Below are 16,133 nucleotides of genomic sequence, written 5' to 3'. Positions count from 1 at the left end.
ATACCTTATTTACATACGTTTTCAGACCCTTTGCTATGAGACTCAAAATTGAGCTCAGGTGCATCTGTTTCCATTGATCATCCTTGAGATGTTTCTACAACTTCATTAGAGCCCACCTGTGGTAAATGGACTTGATTTGGAAAGGCACACACCTTTCTATATAAAAGGTCCCACAGTTGACAGTGCATGTCAGAGCAAAAACCAAGCCATGAGGTCGAAGGAATCGTCCGTAAAGCTCCGAGACAGGATTGTGTCGAGGCACAGATCTGGGGAAGGGTACCAAAAAATGTCTGCACCAAAAACACAGGGGCCTCCATCATTCTTAAATGGAAGAACTTTGGAACCACCAAGACTCTTCCTAGAGCTGGCCACCCGGCCAAACTGAGCAATTGGGGGAGAAGGGCCTTGGTCAGGGAGTTGACCAAAAACCCGATGGTTTCTCTGACAGAGCTCCAGAGTTCCTCTGTGGAGATGGGAGAACCTTCCAGAAGGACAACCATCTCTGCAGCACTCCACCAATCAGGCCTTTATGGTAGTGTGGCCAGACAGAAGCCACTCCTCAGTAAAAGGACTCTCAGACCATGAGAAGCAAAATTCTCTAGTCTGATGAAACCAAGATTGAACTCTTTGGCCAAGGACCACGTCTGGGGTAAACCTGGCACCCTCCCTACGGCGAAGCATGGTGGTGGCAGCATCACTCTGTGGGGATGTTTTTCAGCGGAAGGGACTGGGAGACTAGTCAGGATCGAGAGAAAGATGAACAGAGCAAAGTACAGAGAGATCCTTGATGAAAACCTGCTCCAGAGCGCTCAGGACCTCAGACTGGGCCAAAGGTTCACCTTTCAACAGGACAACGACCCTAAGCCAAGACAACGCAGGAGTGGCTTTGGGACAAGTCTCTGAATATCCTTGAGTGGCCCAGCCAGAGCCCGGACATGAACCCAATCTAACATCTCTGGAGAGACCTGGAAATAGCTGTGCAGCGACGCTCCCCATCCATCCTGACAGAGCTTGACAGGATCTGCAGAGAGCAATGGGAGAACTCCCCAAATACAGGTGTGCCAAGCTTGTTACGTCATACCCAAGAAGACTCGAGATTGTAATCGCAGCCAAAGGTGCTTAAACGAAGTACAGAGTAAAAGGTCTGAATAGCTATGTAAATGTGATATTTATGTTTTTTATTTTTACTACATTTGCTAAAATTTCTAAAAACTTGTTTTTGTTTTGTCATTATGGGGTATTGTGTGTAGATTGATGAGGAGGAAAAAACAATTTAATCCATTTCAGAATAAGGCTGTAACATAACAAAATGTGGAAAAAGTCAAGGGGTCTGAATACTTTCCAAATGCAGTGAAGGCTTGTACATTATGCAGTAAAACCAAATATGTGAGTCTTACCTTGGGTGTGGTTTGTTCTTCACTGCCGTCACTGTCTTGGCCACTGTAGTGAGAGAGAGAGGGACAGAGAGAGAGTAAGAAATAATGCATGTGTGCACGCAACGCGCACAGACACACAGACACACAGTCTTACTTGAGAGAGTCTTCCACCATGACCATCTCAACAGGGTAAAGCTGAACTCCAGATAGGTCCTCTGTTTCCATACTCACTCTGAAAGCAGAGAGAGTAGAAAGAGTGAGAGAGAAAGAGGCAGACAGAGAGTAGGGAGGTCAGACAACTACACAGATCCTCACAGATCAATGCCCAATGAGTGTCTTTTACCTCCAGTGAGCCAGACCTGGAGTCATTTCAGTCCCAGTACTGAACTATATGTTCACAGAACTAGGTAAGACAGCCAAATGCCTTATTATTGCTACCATATACATGTTGCAGAGCAGGAGGGAGCAGCATGCGGTACAGTGTGTGTGACAACGAGTGGGCTCTGACTCAACAGAAAATACACAAAGACATCGTGGTAGCTACAATGACAACATTCTGATGTGGCCAAGTGGGACATTTCACCCACAATTCCTCACAACATTGACCTGAAATATGGTTAGATGACGCATGGTGGATAATATATTCTGCAGAGTTAGTGTTGGGCTGTGTGGGAGATTTTGACTGCCTCTCTCTGCATAATATGACAATGAGCCATCTGTTGGGCTTGGGGATTTACTTGTTAAGGTCAGAAATGTAACCTCTGACTCATTAGGGATAACAGTACTCCAAAGTTTACAATGCAACTTTCCAATGTTACTTCATATAGAGATCTGCTTATGACGATATCAATCCTTAAGATGATCATGGCAATGACCAATTTCACCTTGAAAATTATCCTGAACATGCTGGTAACAATGATTATTAAATAAGGCCAGCATGATAGGCCAGCATGATAGTAAAAGTGAGAAAGGTGTAATAGTATTATAACCAGCTATAACCAGAAATAACCAGCATTATAACAGAATCGTAACAGAGCCCACCTGTTAGGGTCTTGTAGTAGCTCCACAGCCTCCTTCAGCTGGTTGATCATGGCAATGTGCGTTCCTTCTGTGACCTTTGACCTACGGGAAAGGAAACAGGAAGTGAGTCATCTTGTTTACAATTCAGAACTGTGTTTCATCAATAAAAAATGCTTTTGAATACGTCATGCATACAAAAAAATTATGGAAATGCTAACCTAATGTCGCCCTGGTATAGATAAAGGCACAAACAATATATGTGGTGTGATATGTAGCAGAACACACATAGCTTTGCTGTGGCAAGAAAATAGTATGGTGATAGTTTGTTTAAATAAAGAGCATATTTCTAAATCCCAAGCCTCTTTTTGGGCCACATTCTCCCGTTCGACAGTATGTGGGTCTCTATCTTTCACCTAAGAAAACAACAACCACAGTATAGAAGAGCCAAGAACAACTTAGGAGGAGCACAGCCTCTCAAAAGTCACCGAAGACGTTTCTAATCTAGCCAACAGTAAAGAGCTGACAGTCAATCAATCAACTTTAATACAGATGGGCAAAGAGTACTGCCCATAGAAGCATACAGTATAAAGAGGAAACACATCTTATAGCACAGAAAGCGATAGAGACTGATAGAGGGGACAGAAACAGACTGACACACAGAGACACACCCACTAGAGTGAACAGAGAGAGGGAGGAGAAAAAGACAGATGAAACACGGATGGATGGAGGGATACTCACGTCTGTTCAGAGGCCCAGTGTGTGTCTTCCTCTATCCTGAGGGGCTCGTCGTAGTCTGGCGTCCGTCCCTGCACGAGCAGGAACACACACATACACACACCGAGTTATACACACACGTGCGCGCGCGACATCAGCACCAGCTGCAGTCAAGTCACATGATCCAGAGAACAAGCCAGCGATTGGCTGCGGTTCACTTAAATTTTTCCTCGTGAGTGCGAGTGTATAAGCAGGCCAGTGTGCCTCCCTCCCTTCCTCCCTTAAAGATCTGCTGACACACTCCACATGGGGTTGGATATTATACCACCCTGCCTTTCACTGTCACACACACGGGACAGCAGGGGAGGGAGAGGGGGAGAGAGAAAGAAAGAGAGACAGGGAGAGCTCGAGAGGGATAGGCTTAAACATCAGCACTACAGGTATCTTCACAAAGCTGTGAACGATTTGAGAGACAAGGCAAGAAGGGCCTTCTACGCCATCAAAAGGGACATACACTTTTACATCCCAATTAGGATCTGGCTAAAAATACTTGAATCAGTTATAGAACCCATTGCCCTTTATGGTTGTGAGGTCTGGGGTCCACTCACCAACCAAAAATTCACAAAATGGGACAAATACCAAACTGAGACTGTGAATGCACTGTGAACTCTGTAACAAAAATCCTCTGTGTAAAACACCAAATAATGCATGTAGAGCAGAATACTCGCTAATTATCAACCCTTCCATTACAAAGCCATCACCTACAGAGAGATGAACCTGGAGAAGAGTCCCTTGAGCAAGTTGGTCCTGGGGCTCTGTTAACAAACACAAACAGACTCCACATAGCCCTGGACAGCAACACAATTAGACCCAACCAAATCATGAGAAAACAAAAAGATAATTACTTGACACACTGGAAAGAATTCACCCTAAAAACTGAGCAAACTAGAATGTTATTTGGCCCTAAACAGAGAGTACACAGTGGCAGAATACCTGACCACTGTGACTGACCCAAAACTAAGGAACGCTTTGACTATGTACAGACTTAGTGAAATTAGTCTTGCTATTGAGAGAGGCCGCCGTAGGCAGACCTGGTTCTCAAGAGAAGACAGGCTATGTGGACACTGCCCACAAATTGAGGTAGAAACTGAGCTGCACTTCCTTAACCTCCTGCCAAATGTATGACCACAGAGAAACATATTTCCCTCAGATTACAAAGAATTTGAGAACAAATCCAATTTTGATAAACTCCCATATCTACCGTATTAGGTGAAATACCAGCGTGCAATCACAGCAGCAATATTTGTGACCTGTTGCCACAAGGAAAGGGAAACCAGTGAAGAAAACCATTGTAAATACAACCCATATTTATGTTTATTATTTTCCCTTTTGTACTTTAACTATCTACACATCAGTACAACACTGTATATAGACATAATATGACATTTGAAATGTCATTATTCTTTTGGTAGTGTAATGTTTACTGTTCATTTCTGATTGTTTATTTCACTTTTGTTTATTATCTATTTCACTTGATTTGGCAAATGTAAACATGTTTCCCATACCAATAAAGCCCTTTGAATTAAATTGAATTGATAGACAGGCAGGCAGAGAATAAAAGAGGGAGAGTGGGTTATCCTGGGCTACCCTGGCGTGGAAATGCCCTTTTCCTTTTGTTAAAAACACTAACTCTTTCATTATTTACAGCACAGCCATTTCCCTATGGATCTTTCACAATGCAGACAGCATTAATGGACGTCAAACTGTACTGTATAACAGGGTGCATTATTCCCTTAGTAACAGCTCCAGAGTCAGCCGAGACAGCTACACTCTTGGGGAAAAAAGGTGTTATCTAGAACCTTCTAGAACCTATCTTACCACAGAGGGTTCCACATGGAAGCAAATAGAGTTCTACCTGGAACCATCCTATGAGGACTGCCAAATAACCTTTTTGGAACCCTTTTTTCTAAGTGTAGCTCATAATGGATTCAGCTCATAAAGATCAGTTATTAAAGGTATAGTTAACCCTAAATGTCAAAATGGGTGAATTCAGCATGTTGCTCACCTAAGTCACTTTAAACCAAGTCTTTCAGTGAGTGAGTGAGACAGAGAGACAGAGCGACAGAGAGAGAGAGAGGCCCTTGCCTTGATGTAGCTGCGGAAGCGGTTGCTGAGAGCCGAAGAGGAGTCTCTGTAGCCTAACTGTTCCTTCAGGTCTTTCAGGGCCTCTGTTGGGCTCTCCTCTATCAGTTGCACCCCGTCCCCGTGGGGGTCCGCTACAGGGGGGCAGACATTAAGGTCAGAAGTTAGAGGTCAGGTCAGAGAATGTCACATTTCAAAGGCATTTACTTTATGGAGACACAGTCGCATATATATACGATGACCAATTCCAATATTGTGTTTGATCGCTTGTTTATGGGATTTGGTTAGAACAACATTACAACCTCTGCACTCTATATAAAATGATAAACTGGGTGGTTCGAGACCTGAACGCTGATTGGCTGAAAGCCGTGGAATACCATGGGTATGACTGCTCTAATTACGTTGCTAACCAGTTTATAATAGAAATAACGCACCTTGGGGTTTTGTGGTGCACGGCTACTCCATGTTGCGCCATGCATAAGAACAGCCCGTAGCCATGGTACACTACATGCCCAAAAGTATGTGGACACCTGCTCGTCGAACATCTCATTTCAAAATCATGGTCATTAATATGGAGTTTGCTGCTATAACACTCTCCACTCTTCTGGGAAGGCTTTCCACTACATGTTGGAACATTGCTGCGGGGACTTGCTTCCATTCAGCCACAAGAGCATTAGTGAGGTCGGGCCCTGATGTTGGGCGATTAGGCCTGGCTCACAGTTGGCATTCCAATTCATCCCACGGGGGCATTGTCATTCTGAAACGGAAAGGGCCTTCCCCAAACTGTTGCCACAAAGTTAGAAGCACAGAATTGTATAGAATGTCATTGATATAGATATCCCTTCACTGGAACTAAGGGACCTAGCCCGAACCATGAAAAACAGCCCCAGACCATTATTTCTCCTCCACCAACCTTTACTATCGGCACTATGCATTCGGGCAGGTAGCGTTTTCCGCTAAACCCAGATTCGTCCGTCGGACTGCCAGATGGTGAAGCACGATTCATCACTCCAGAGAATGCATTTCCACTGCTCCAGAGTCCAATGGCGGCGAGCTTTACACCACTCCAGCCGACGCTTGGCATTCCACATGGTGATCTATCTTAGGATTGTGTGCAGCTGCTCGACCACGGAAACCCATTTCATGAAGCTTCCGACAAACAGTTCTTGTGCTGACGTTGCTTCCAAAGGCAGATTGGAACTCAGTAGTGAGTGTTGCAACCGAGGACAGACAATGTTTACGCGCTGTGTGCTTCAGCACTCGCCAGTTCCGTTCTGTGAGCTTGTGTAGCCTATCACTTCGTGGCTGAGCCGTTGTTGCTCCAAGATATTTCCAATTCACAATAACAGCACTTCCAGTTGAACGGGGCAGCTCTAGCAGGGCAGAAACTTGACGAACTGACTTATTGGAAAGGTGCATCCTATGACGGGGACACTGAACTCTTCAGTAAGGCCATTCTACTGCCAATGTTTGTCTATTGTGATTGCATGGCTGTGTGCTCGATTTTATACACCTGTCAGCAACGGGTGTGGCTGAAATAGCCGAATCCACTAATTTGAAGAGGTGTCCACATACTTCTGTATATATTGTTTATATTGGTCATATACCACAAAACCCCCAAGGTTCTTTATTTGAGCTGTTCTTTCCATAATATGGATTTGGTATTTTACCAAATAGGGCTATCTTCTGTATACCACCTCTATCTTGTCACAACACAACTGATTGGCTCAAAAGCATCAAGAAGGAAATAAATTCCACAAATTAACTTTTAACAAGCCACACCTGTTAATTGAAATGCATTCCTGGTGACTACCTCATGAAGCTGGTTGAGAGAATGCCAAGAGTGTGCAAAATTGTCATAAAGGCAAATGGTGGCTACTTTGAAGAATCTCAAATATAAAATATATTTTGATTTGTTTATTTTATTTATTTAACCTTTATTTAACTGGGCAAGTCAGTTAAGAACAAATTCTTATTTGTGATTCTTACAATGATGGCCTAGGAACAGTTTAACACTTGTTTGGTTACTACATGATTCCATATTATTGTTATTTCATAGTTGTGTTGTCTTCACTATTATTCTACAATGTATAAAATTGTAAAAATAAAGAAAAACCTTGGAATGAGTAGGTGTGTCCAAACTTTTGACTGGTGCTGTATATCGTTTTTTTTTGTATTTTTTATCATTTGGGTTTATCAGAGTTCTGCTGTATAATTTAACTAATGGTCTAGAAACCTACAGAGAGAATCTGCACAATCTCCCTCTGTTTTCTGCCTGCCTCTCTGCCTCTCACTCTCTGCCTCTCACTCTGCCACTCTGCCTCTCACTCTCTGCCACTCTGCCTCTCACTCTCTGCCACTCTGCCTCTCACTCTCTGCCACTCTGCCTCTCACTCTCTGTCACTCTGCCTGCCTCTCTCTGCCTGCCTCTCTCTGCCTGCCTCTCTCTGCCTGCCTCTCTCTGCCTGCCTCTCTCTGCCTGCCTCTCTCTGACATGATTGAGAGAGTTCGAGGTGGTCTATTAATAACCAGTCTTCTGGTCCGGGAGTGAAGGTCTACAGAGAATCCATCAGAGCTCTGCTAATATAACAGCCCAGATACTCTGACAGCTCTGGATAGAGGTAGCTGTATTCTGCTGTCCGCTACTTTATTTTACAGTATGGATGAATCCAACCTTTTTGTATCAGGCCCTTGTCTTCCAATCCATTAGAGGATTTAGGGACTAAAAGGTGACGAACCCCAACTCCTCTTATCTAAGTCAGTCTGATTTAGCCTGCCGTTTAACACACACATTGTGATATTCTTATTACACACTCCACCTTCACTTTCAACACCATTCCCACCCAGTCTGAGGCCCGCCAGCCTATCAGTGACCCACTCCCAGACTACTCCCTGGGTGTGCTGACATAGCCTTACTGGTGTATATCTTTATTCCCTGTCCCCACCACACACACTCATCAGAGTTTAGCCAGAGTCAACACTCCCCCAGAGCTCCCTCCATCCCTCTCAAAAACAACAATCAGGAAAAACGACCCACTGAGCCACATAGAGAGACACCATGAAGGATCCGGAAACATCTCTTTTATCCCACTTCCTCCCTTTAGCGCAACATTGACAATGTTTCTATCCTCTGTTTCCTCTGGTGGCAGATAGGGAAATAAGCCAGAGGCCTCTCTACAGTCTCTGTCTGGGCTGTGTTACTGTGTTATCCCAACCTGACGATGTCTGGCATCTGGAGAGACAGAAATTGTGCCTCACACACAGGCAGCCCTGCTGGCTGTCCCCTTCTCCTATTCAGGAGGGGCTGTTATCAGGGCTGGACGGTTACTCATTGACAAACTGGGGTTGAGATATCCACACTGAGTGTCTAGTCATATGTCGGGCTAGGAATCATTCAGTGGTTACTTGGTTACTTTCATTTTGTGCGCATCTATCAGTTACAAATACATGTCAGTACATACACACAACAAGTAGGTCACATGGGAGAGAGGCATTGTGCTGTGAGGTGTTGCTTTATTTGTTTTTTGAAACCAGGTTTGCGGTTCACTTGTGCTTTATAAGATGGAAGGGAATTCCATGCAATCATGGCTCTGTATATTACTGTACATTTTCATGAATTTGTTCTGGACCCCTGGTGGCATGTCTGGTGGGGTAAGTGTGTGTGTCAGTACTTTGTGTAAGTTGACTATGCAAACAATTTGGAATTTCCAACACATTGTTTCTAATAAAAACAAGAAGTGACGCAGTCAAGTCTTTCCTCAACTCTCAGCCATATTAGCCCTCTGATTACAATGAACAGCAAGACATGACACTGTTCTGGGCCAGCTGCAGCTTAACTAGATCTTTCTTTGCAGCACTTGACCATATGACTGGACAATAATCAAGATAAAACTAGAGCCTGCAGGACTTGCTTTGTGGAGTGTGGTGTCAAAAAAGTGTGTGTTTGTATGTGCGTGTGTGTGTGGGTTGGGGGGTTTACCTGTTAGAGCGCTGATGTGTTCGCTGGAATCGTCTTTGCTTAGCCCCTCCTCCTCTGTGATGTGGGACATGGGGACATTGAGACTCAAGCTGTCCTCATCTGAAGGCTGAAACATCCACACAGTTCAGTTACCAGAAACACTAGCAAACATTTCTGTTCCAGAAACCAAATCAAAGCATCTCTACAACTGCTACAACGCAACCGGATGTATTTCAGTCAGAAGAAGCCAAATGTTTCAGCTACAAAAAAAAAGATTTCAACATACTGCTGAACAGATGCTCATAATTGGGTTCTCTTCAACAACACATCCCAAAGGCGTCGTTCTAGAGAACTGTCGTGTCATACCTGACAATATCCATCTTATTCATTACTTTGATCACCACAAAACACAGTGATGTCATGGTGAACAAGTGTATATGAAAGTAAGAAAGAAAAAAAGAACAAACAAACGATAGAAAGATATCAGGCTGTGGCTGTGTGCTCAACTGAGTCCAGAACGGCTTTGAAGAGCTGGTGACGATTCAACATCAGCAGGCAGATGTGTTCTTTCTTGCATAACCTTACATTAATGTACATTTCCAAATGTTCAACTTATGACGCAAAACAAAAAAACAATTGTTTTTTGTTTGTTAATGCATACTGTAGAATACACAATGCATATGTTACACACATACAGTATGTGCATGCATGAGTGTAAGCGTGTGCATGCATGCAAGTGAACACACACACACAAACACCCCCTTCATCCTACCTCGGTGGCAGACAGTCTCTTGTCCCCGTTGTCGCTGCCAACTCCTGAGTCAGTGTCCTGTTTCTTATTCTGGTCAATGTCCTCCGTGCTGAGAAGAGAGGGGTGAGGGGTGAGAGAGAAGGATTATGGGATGGTCAGGGTCAGGAGGTAAAAAGGCGCGCGGAGGAGAGAGGAAAGAGGAGAAAATGACAGATAGCAGCGTCTAATCGCTCCGATCACACAGACACAGCAGGACTGTCACTCTCTCTTTTTCTCTCGCTCTCTCTCACACACACTCAGATGCTCTCATAAACTCACACACACACTCACACACACACAGAAGCTACCTTCAAGGGAAGTGATCTACTAACGGAGTCTCCAGACAAATGAACGGTGATGTGGTCTGAGATACACTTCTCACACACACAGATGCACGCGCACACACACACAAACGTCTCGTTGTTTCTAGGCCACCTACATTTGCATCCCTAGGGAGCATGTTCACTGATCACTGTGAAGCATATGGCATATCTGTCCTAATCTTCATTCATATCTATCCCATTCTGGCCTCACACCCTCTCAATCATTATCATCATTCAATATACCAGTCATAAGAGAGTCCGTGTGAATGTAGTTCTACTGGAACACTGGACAAGTCTGTTGGGTTCCAGTACTGTGGGTCTCTCTATGGCTGTATTATAAATAGTTCCGCTGCTCTTTTCCTCTATTGCCAGGAGTGTATGTATGTGAGAGGGATGTGAATGTGAGTCTCTAAGCTCTCCCGGACAAAAGGAACCATTATCCTGCCCACGCGTTGCAGTGGGGTGGGTTATAGGGGTGGGGGCAGGCATTAAAAGGGCACATTCAAGGGCCCAGGTTTCCAGTCATGAGGCACGGTTTCGACTGCTCCTACAGTCTTGCTTCGGTACTGCAATTTAACTGATGCCCAGCCCAGAAAGACAACTTCCATTGATGGCCACAAAGAGAAGGGTGATATGAAAATTCCTAATAAGACCTTTGTAAAAATCACCTTTGTACACAAAACATCCATTGAATTATTCAAATAATTGTCATGAGGCAAAAACATTTCCATCACTCACAGCCGAAGATATTAACATTTTATATTCATCCAATGTCTGCCATGCATTTGGATGATGTGATCTCGTCGTCGCTGCTCAAGCTGTTCCCTGTGCACGCTGAATGCTAGTGTGCATGTGATGTTGGCCCGTGTAAACCGGATGCAACCCAGATATAGACGTCCATAAATCAGCGTATGTGAACATGAGAAGATTACCTTGAAAACAACGGTCAGGCATCTTGAAGACAGTTCTGTATACCTCAGTAGGCACATTACAGAACATAAGATCCTCCCTCCCTGCAAAACACTCTCATACACACAGAGAGGAAGGCTCAGCCACAGCACTAAAATGGAAAACACACCTGGGTTCAAATACATTTGTATTTGAGTATCTGGTATTTAAAATACTTTTTCTGTGTATTGGAGTATTTTCAAATACACAGTCCAAAACAAGTACTTTTATTTGAGTATTGGAATGGTAATTATTATAATATTTTTTTTGTTGTCAATTTCTTTAATTATTTTGTATTATTTAGGGGGCAGACAGCTTCCATCAATGTAATTGTCTGCATCATTTCCAATCCCCATATATTTTTTTGTAAATATATACCGTATATATAAAATATACAATGCATTCGGAAAGTATTCAGACCACCTCCCTTTTTCCACATTTTGCTACATTACAGCCTTCTCCTAAAATTTATGAAATAACTTTTTCTTCATCAATCTACATACAATACCCCATAATAACAAAGCAACAGGTTTTTATAAATGTTTGCAAATTTATAAAAAATGTAAACTTATTTACTTAAGTATTCAGACCCTTTCCTATGAGAATCAAAATTGAGTTCAGTTGCATCGTGTTTTCATTGATCATCCTTGAAATGTTTCTACAAATTGATTGGAGTCCACCTGTGGTAAATTCAACTCATTGGACATGATTTGGAAAGGCACACACCTGTCTATATACGGTCCCACAGTTCACAGTGCATGTCAGAGCAAAAACCAAGCCATGAGGTCGAAGGAATTGTCCATAGTGCTCCAAGACAGGATTGTGTCGAGGCACAGACCTGCGGAGGGGTACCAAAAAATATCTGCACCATTGAAGGTCCCCAAGAACACACTGGCCTCCATAATTCTTAACCTCTATGGGCTAGGTGGGACGCTTGCGTCCCACCTACTCAACAGCCAGTGGAATCCCGTGGCGCAATATTCAAATACCTTAGAAATGCTATTACTTCAATTTCTCAAACATATGACTATTTTACACCATTTTAAAGACAAGACTCTCGTTAATCTAACCACACTGTCCGATTTCAAAAAGGCTTTACAACGAAAGCAAAGCATTAGATTATGTCAGCAGAGTACCCAGCCAGAAATAATCAGACACTCATTTTTCAAGCTAGCATATAACGTCACATAAACCCAAACCACAGCTAAATGCAGCACTAACCTTTGATGATCTTCATCAGATGACACTCCTAGGACATTATGTTATACAATACATGCATGTTTTGTTCAATCAAGTTCATATTTATATCAAAAACCAGCTTTTTACATTAGCATGTGACTAGCATGTGACTAGCATTCCCACCGAACACTTCCGGTGAATTTACTAAATTACTCACGATAAACGTTCACAAAAAACATAACAATTATTTTAAGAATTATAGATACAGAGCTCCTTCATGCAATCGCGGTGTCCGATTTTAAAATAGCTTTTCGGTGAAAGCACATTTTGCAATATTCTGAGTAGATAGCCCGGCCATCACGGGCTAGCTATTTTCACACCCACCAAGTGTGGTACTCACCAAACTCAGATTTACTATTAGAAAAATTGGATTACCTTTGCTGTTCTTTGTCAGAATGCACTCCCAGGACTTCTACTTCAATAACAAATGTTGGTTTGGTTCCAAATAATCCATAGTTATATCCAAATAGCGGCGTTTTGTTCGTGCGTTCAAGACACTATCCGAAGGGTAAAGAAGGGTGACGCGCCCGACGCGTTTCGTGACAAAAAATGTCAAAATATTCCATTACCGTACTTCGAAGCATGTCAAACGCTGTTTAAAATCAATTTTATGCGATTTTTCTCGTAAAAAAGCGATAATATTCCGACCGGGAAACCCTGTTTTCGTTCAAAGACGAAAAATAAAAACATAGTGTCGGCTCGTGCACGCGCCCCAGTCTCATTGTTCTCAGATCGACCACTATCCAAATGCGCTACTGTTTTTCAGCCATGGCCTGCAAAGTCACCATTCAACGTTCTGGCGCCTTCTGAGAGCCTATGGGAGCGTTAGAAAATGCCACGTTATGCCAGAGATCCCTTGTTTTGGATAGAGATGATCAAGAAGGCCAAGAAATAGTCAGAGAGAGCGCTTCCTGTTTGGAATCTTCTCAGGTTTTGGCCTGCCAAATGAGTTCTGTTATACTCACAGACACCATTCAAACAGTTTTAGAAACTTTAGGGTGTTTTCTATCCAAATCAAACAATTATATGCATATTGTAGTTACTGGGCAGGAGTAGTAACCAGATTAAATCGGGTACGTTTTTTATCCGGCCGTGCAAATACTGCCCCCTATCCCCAACAGGTTTTAAATGGAAGAAGTTTGGAACCACCAAGACTCTTCCTAGAGCTGGCCACCCGGCCAAACTGACCAATCGGGGGAGAAGGGCCTTGGTCAGGGAGGTGACCAAGAACCCGATGGTCACTCTGAATGAGCTCCAGAGTTCCTCTGTGGAGATGGGAGAACCTTCCAGAAGGACAACCATCTCTGCAGCACTCCACCAATCAGGCCTTTATGATAGTGTGTAAAAAGGCACTCCTCAGGCACTCCTCAGTAAAAAGGCACATGACAGCCCGCTTGGAGTTTGCCAAAGGGCACCTAATGACTCTCAGACCATGAAAAACAAGATTCTCTGGTCTGATGAAACCAAGATTGAAACCAAGAACTCTTTGGCCTGAATGCCAAGTGTCACGTCTTGGAGGATCCTTGATGAAAACCTGCTCCAGTGTGCTCAGGACCTCAGACTGGGGTGAAGATTCAACTTTCAACAGGACAATGACCCTAAGCACACAGCCAAGGCAATGCAGGAGTGGCTTTAGGACAAGTCTCTGAATGTCCTTGAGTGGCCCAGCCAGAGCCCGGACCTGAACCCGATCAAACATCTCTGGAGAGACCTCTGGAGCGATGCTCCCCATCCAACCTGACAGAGCATGAGAGGATCTGCAGAGAAGAATGGGAGAAACTCCCCAAATACAGGTGTGCCAAGCTTGTAGCGTCATACCCAAGAAGACTCGAGGCTGTAATGGCTGCCAAAGGTGCTTCAACAAAGTTCTGAGTAAAGGGTCTGAATACTTATGTAAATGTAAAATTTCAGTAAAAAAAATATATATAAACTTGCGGGGCCTCCCGAATAGCGCAGCGGTCTGAGACGTCACTACACAACCGGGTTCGATCCCGGGCTGTATCAAAACCGGCCGTGATTCGGAGACCCATAGGGCGGCGCACAATTGGCCCAGCATCGACCAGGTTATGAGAGGGTTTTGCTGGGGGGGCATTACTTGGCTCAATACGCTCTAGCGACTCCTTGTGGTAGGCCGGGAGCCTGCAGGCTGACCTCAGTCATCAGGTGAACACGGTGTTTCCTCCGACACATTGATGCGGCTGGCTTCCGGGTTAAGTGGACTGGTGTTAAGAAGCGCGGTTTGGCGGATCATGTTTCGAAGGACGCATGACTCGACCTTCACCTCCCGAGCCCGTTGGGGAGATGAGACAAGATCGCAAAAACAATCAAACGCTATGATGAAACTGTCTCTCATGAGGGCCACGACAGAAAAGGAAGACCCAGAGTTACCTCTGCTGCAGAGGATAAGTTCATTAGAGTTAACCGTACCTCAGATTGCAGCCCAAATCAATGCTTCACAGAGTTCAAGTAACAGACACATCTCAACATTAGATGTTCAGAGGAGACTGCGTGAATCAGGCCTTCATTTATTTAGAATTCAAGGCACACTTAACCAGCATGGCTACCACAGCATTCTGCAGCGATACGCCATCCCATCTCGTTTTCGCTTAGTGGGACTATCATTTGTTTTTCAACAGGACAATGACCCAACGCACCTCCAGGCTGTGTAAGGGCTATTTGACCAAGGAGGAGAATGATGGAGTGCTGCATCAGATGACCTGGCCTCCCCAATCACCCGAACTCAATCCAATTGAGATGGTTTAGGATGAGTTGGACTGCAGAGTGAAGGAAAAGCAGCCAACAAGTGCACAGCAGATGTGGGAACACCTTGAAGACTGTTGGAAAAGCGTTTCAGGTGAAGCTGGTTGAGAGAATGCCAAGAGTGTACAAAGCTGTCATCAAGGCAAAGGGTGGCTACTATGAACAATCTGAAATATACAATATATTTTGATTTGTTTAACACTTTTTTGGTTACTACATGATTCCATATGTGTTATTTCATAGTTTTGATGTCTTAACTATTATTCTATTATTCTATGTAGAAAATAGTAAAAAAAAGTCATGTCTACTTGATGTCTACTATTATTTATTATTCTATGTAGAAAATAGTTTAAAAAAAGTCTGTGTCCAAACTTTTGACTGGTGCTGTAAATGTTTTATATATATTTTCCTTTATTATTTTCCCCTAACCCTACCATCCATCCCCTAATTTGAGTAAACTAATGCACAACAACTCTTAGTCATCTAATCTTCTACTTCCAGCTTATACATACTATATACATTTTACTGACACAGTATGGTTTACAATTGTTATCTTTTGTTTGTTTGTAGTCCCATCCTTCAGCTCCACTCAAACCCTCCCATCTATCTCTGAAGACCATCGAGTTTTGATTTCTATTTGCCATATCTTTTTCAACTGTGCTGTGATGTTTCACAAAAGTTCTGAACCTTTCTATCTCATAGATTCTACATATTGTAAATTAAAGATAAACATTTTTGCTAAGAGTATTATTATATTATTAATCGATTGACTATGGCTTTTTAAATCACACAGCAGTGCTATTTGCAGTTAGATCCGGGGAAATGTTGCAATTCTTCCGCCATTCCTGAACCTGCGACCAAAA

At 43.4% G+C, this 16,133-nt stretch overlaps 1 protein-coding gene across 6 annotated transcripts in view; it reads right to left on the bottom strand.

Moving 5' to 3' along the window:
* The window catches only part of LOC106582244 (leucine-rich repeat and calponin homology domain-containing protein 1), a 102,422-nt gene that overhangs the window by 26,937 nt on the left and 59,352 nt on the right, over positions 1-16,133 (bottom strand). For all 6 annotated transcript variants that reach the window (XM_014165114.2, XM_014165116.2, XM_014165118.2 and 3 more), the window contains exons 7-13: positions 9,983-10,070; positions 9,232-9,337; positions 5,256-5,386; positions 3,135-3,202; positions 2,418-2,498; positions 1,531-1,608; positions 1,398-1,440 (exon numbers count right to left, since the gene is read on the bottom strand). In XM_014165114.2, coding sequence (XP_014020589.1) covers positions 1,398-1,440; positions 1,531-1,608; positions 2,418-2,498; positions 3,135-3,202; positions 5,256-5,386; positions 9,232-9,337; positions 9,983-10,070 — 595 coding nt within the window. The remainder of the gene's footprint in view (positions 1-1,397; positions 1,441-1,530; positions 1,609-2,417; positions 2,499-3,134; positions 3,203-5,255; positions 5,387-9,231; positions 9,338-9,982; positions 10,071-16,133) is intronic.

Source organism: Salmo salar, chromosome ssa21 (genome assembly GCF_905237065.1).
Source record: "Salmo salar chromosome ssa21, Ssal_v3.1, whole genome shotgun sequence".
NCBI lineage: Eukaryota > Metazoa > Chordata > Actinopteri > Salmoniformes > Salmonidae > Salmo > Salmo salar.
This window is presented reverse-complemented; position numbering and strand designations above follow the sequence as displayed.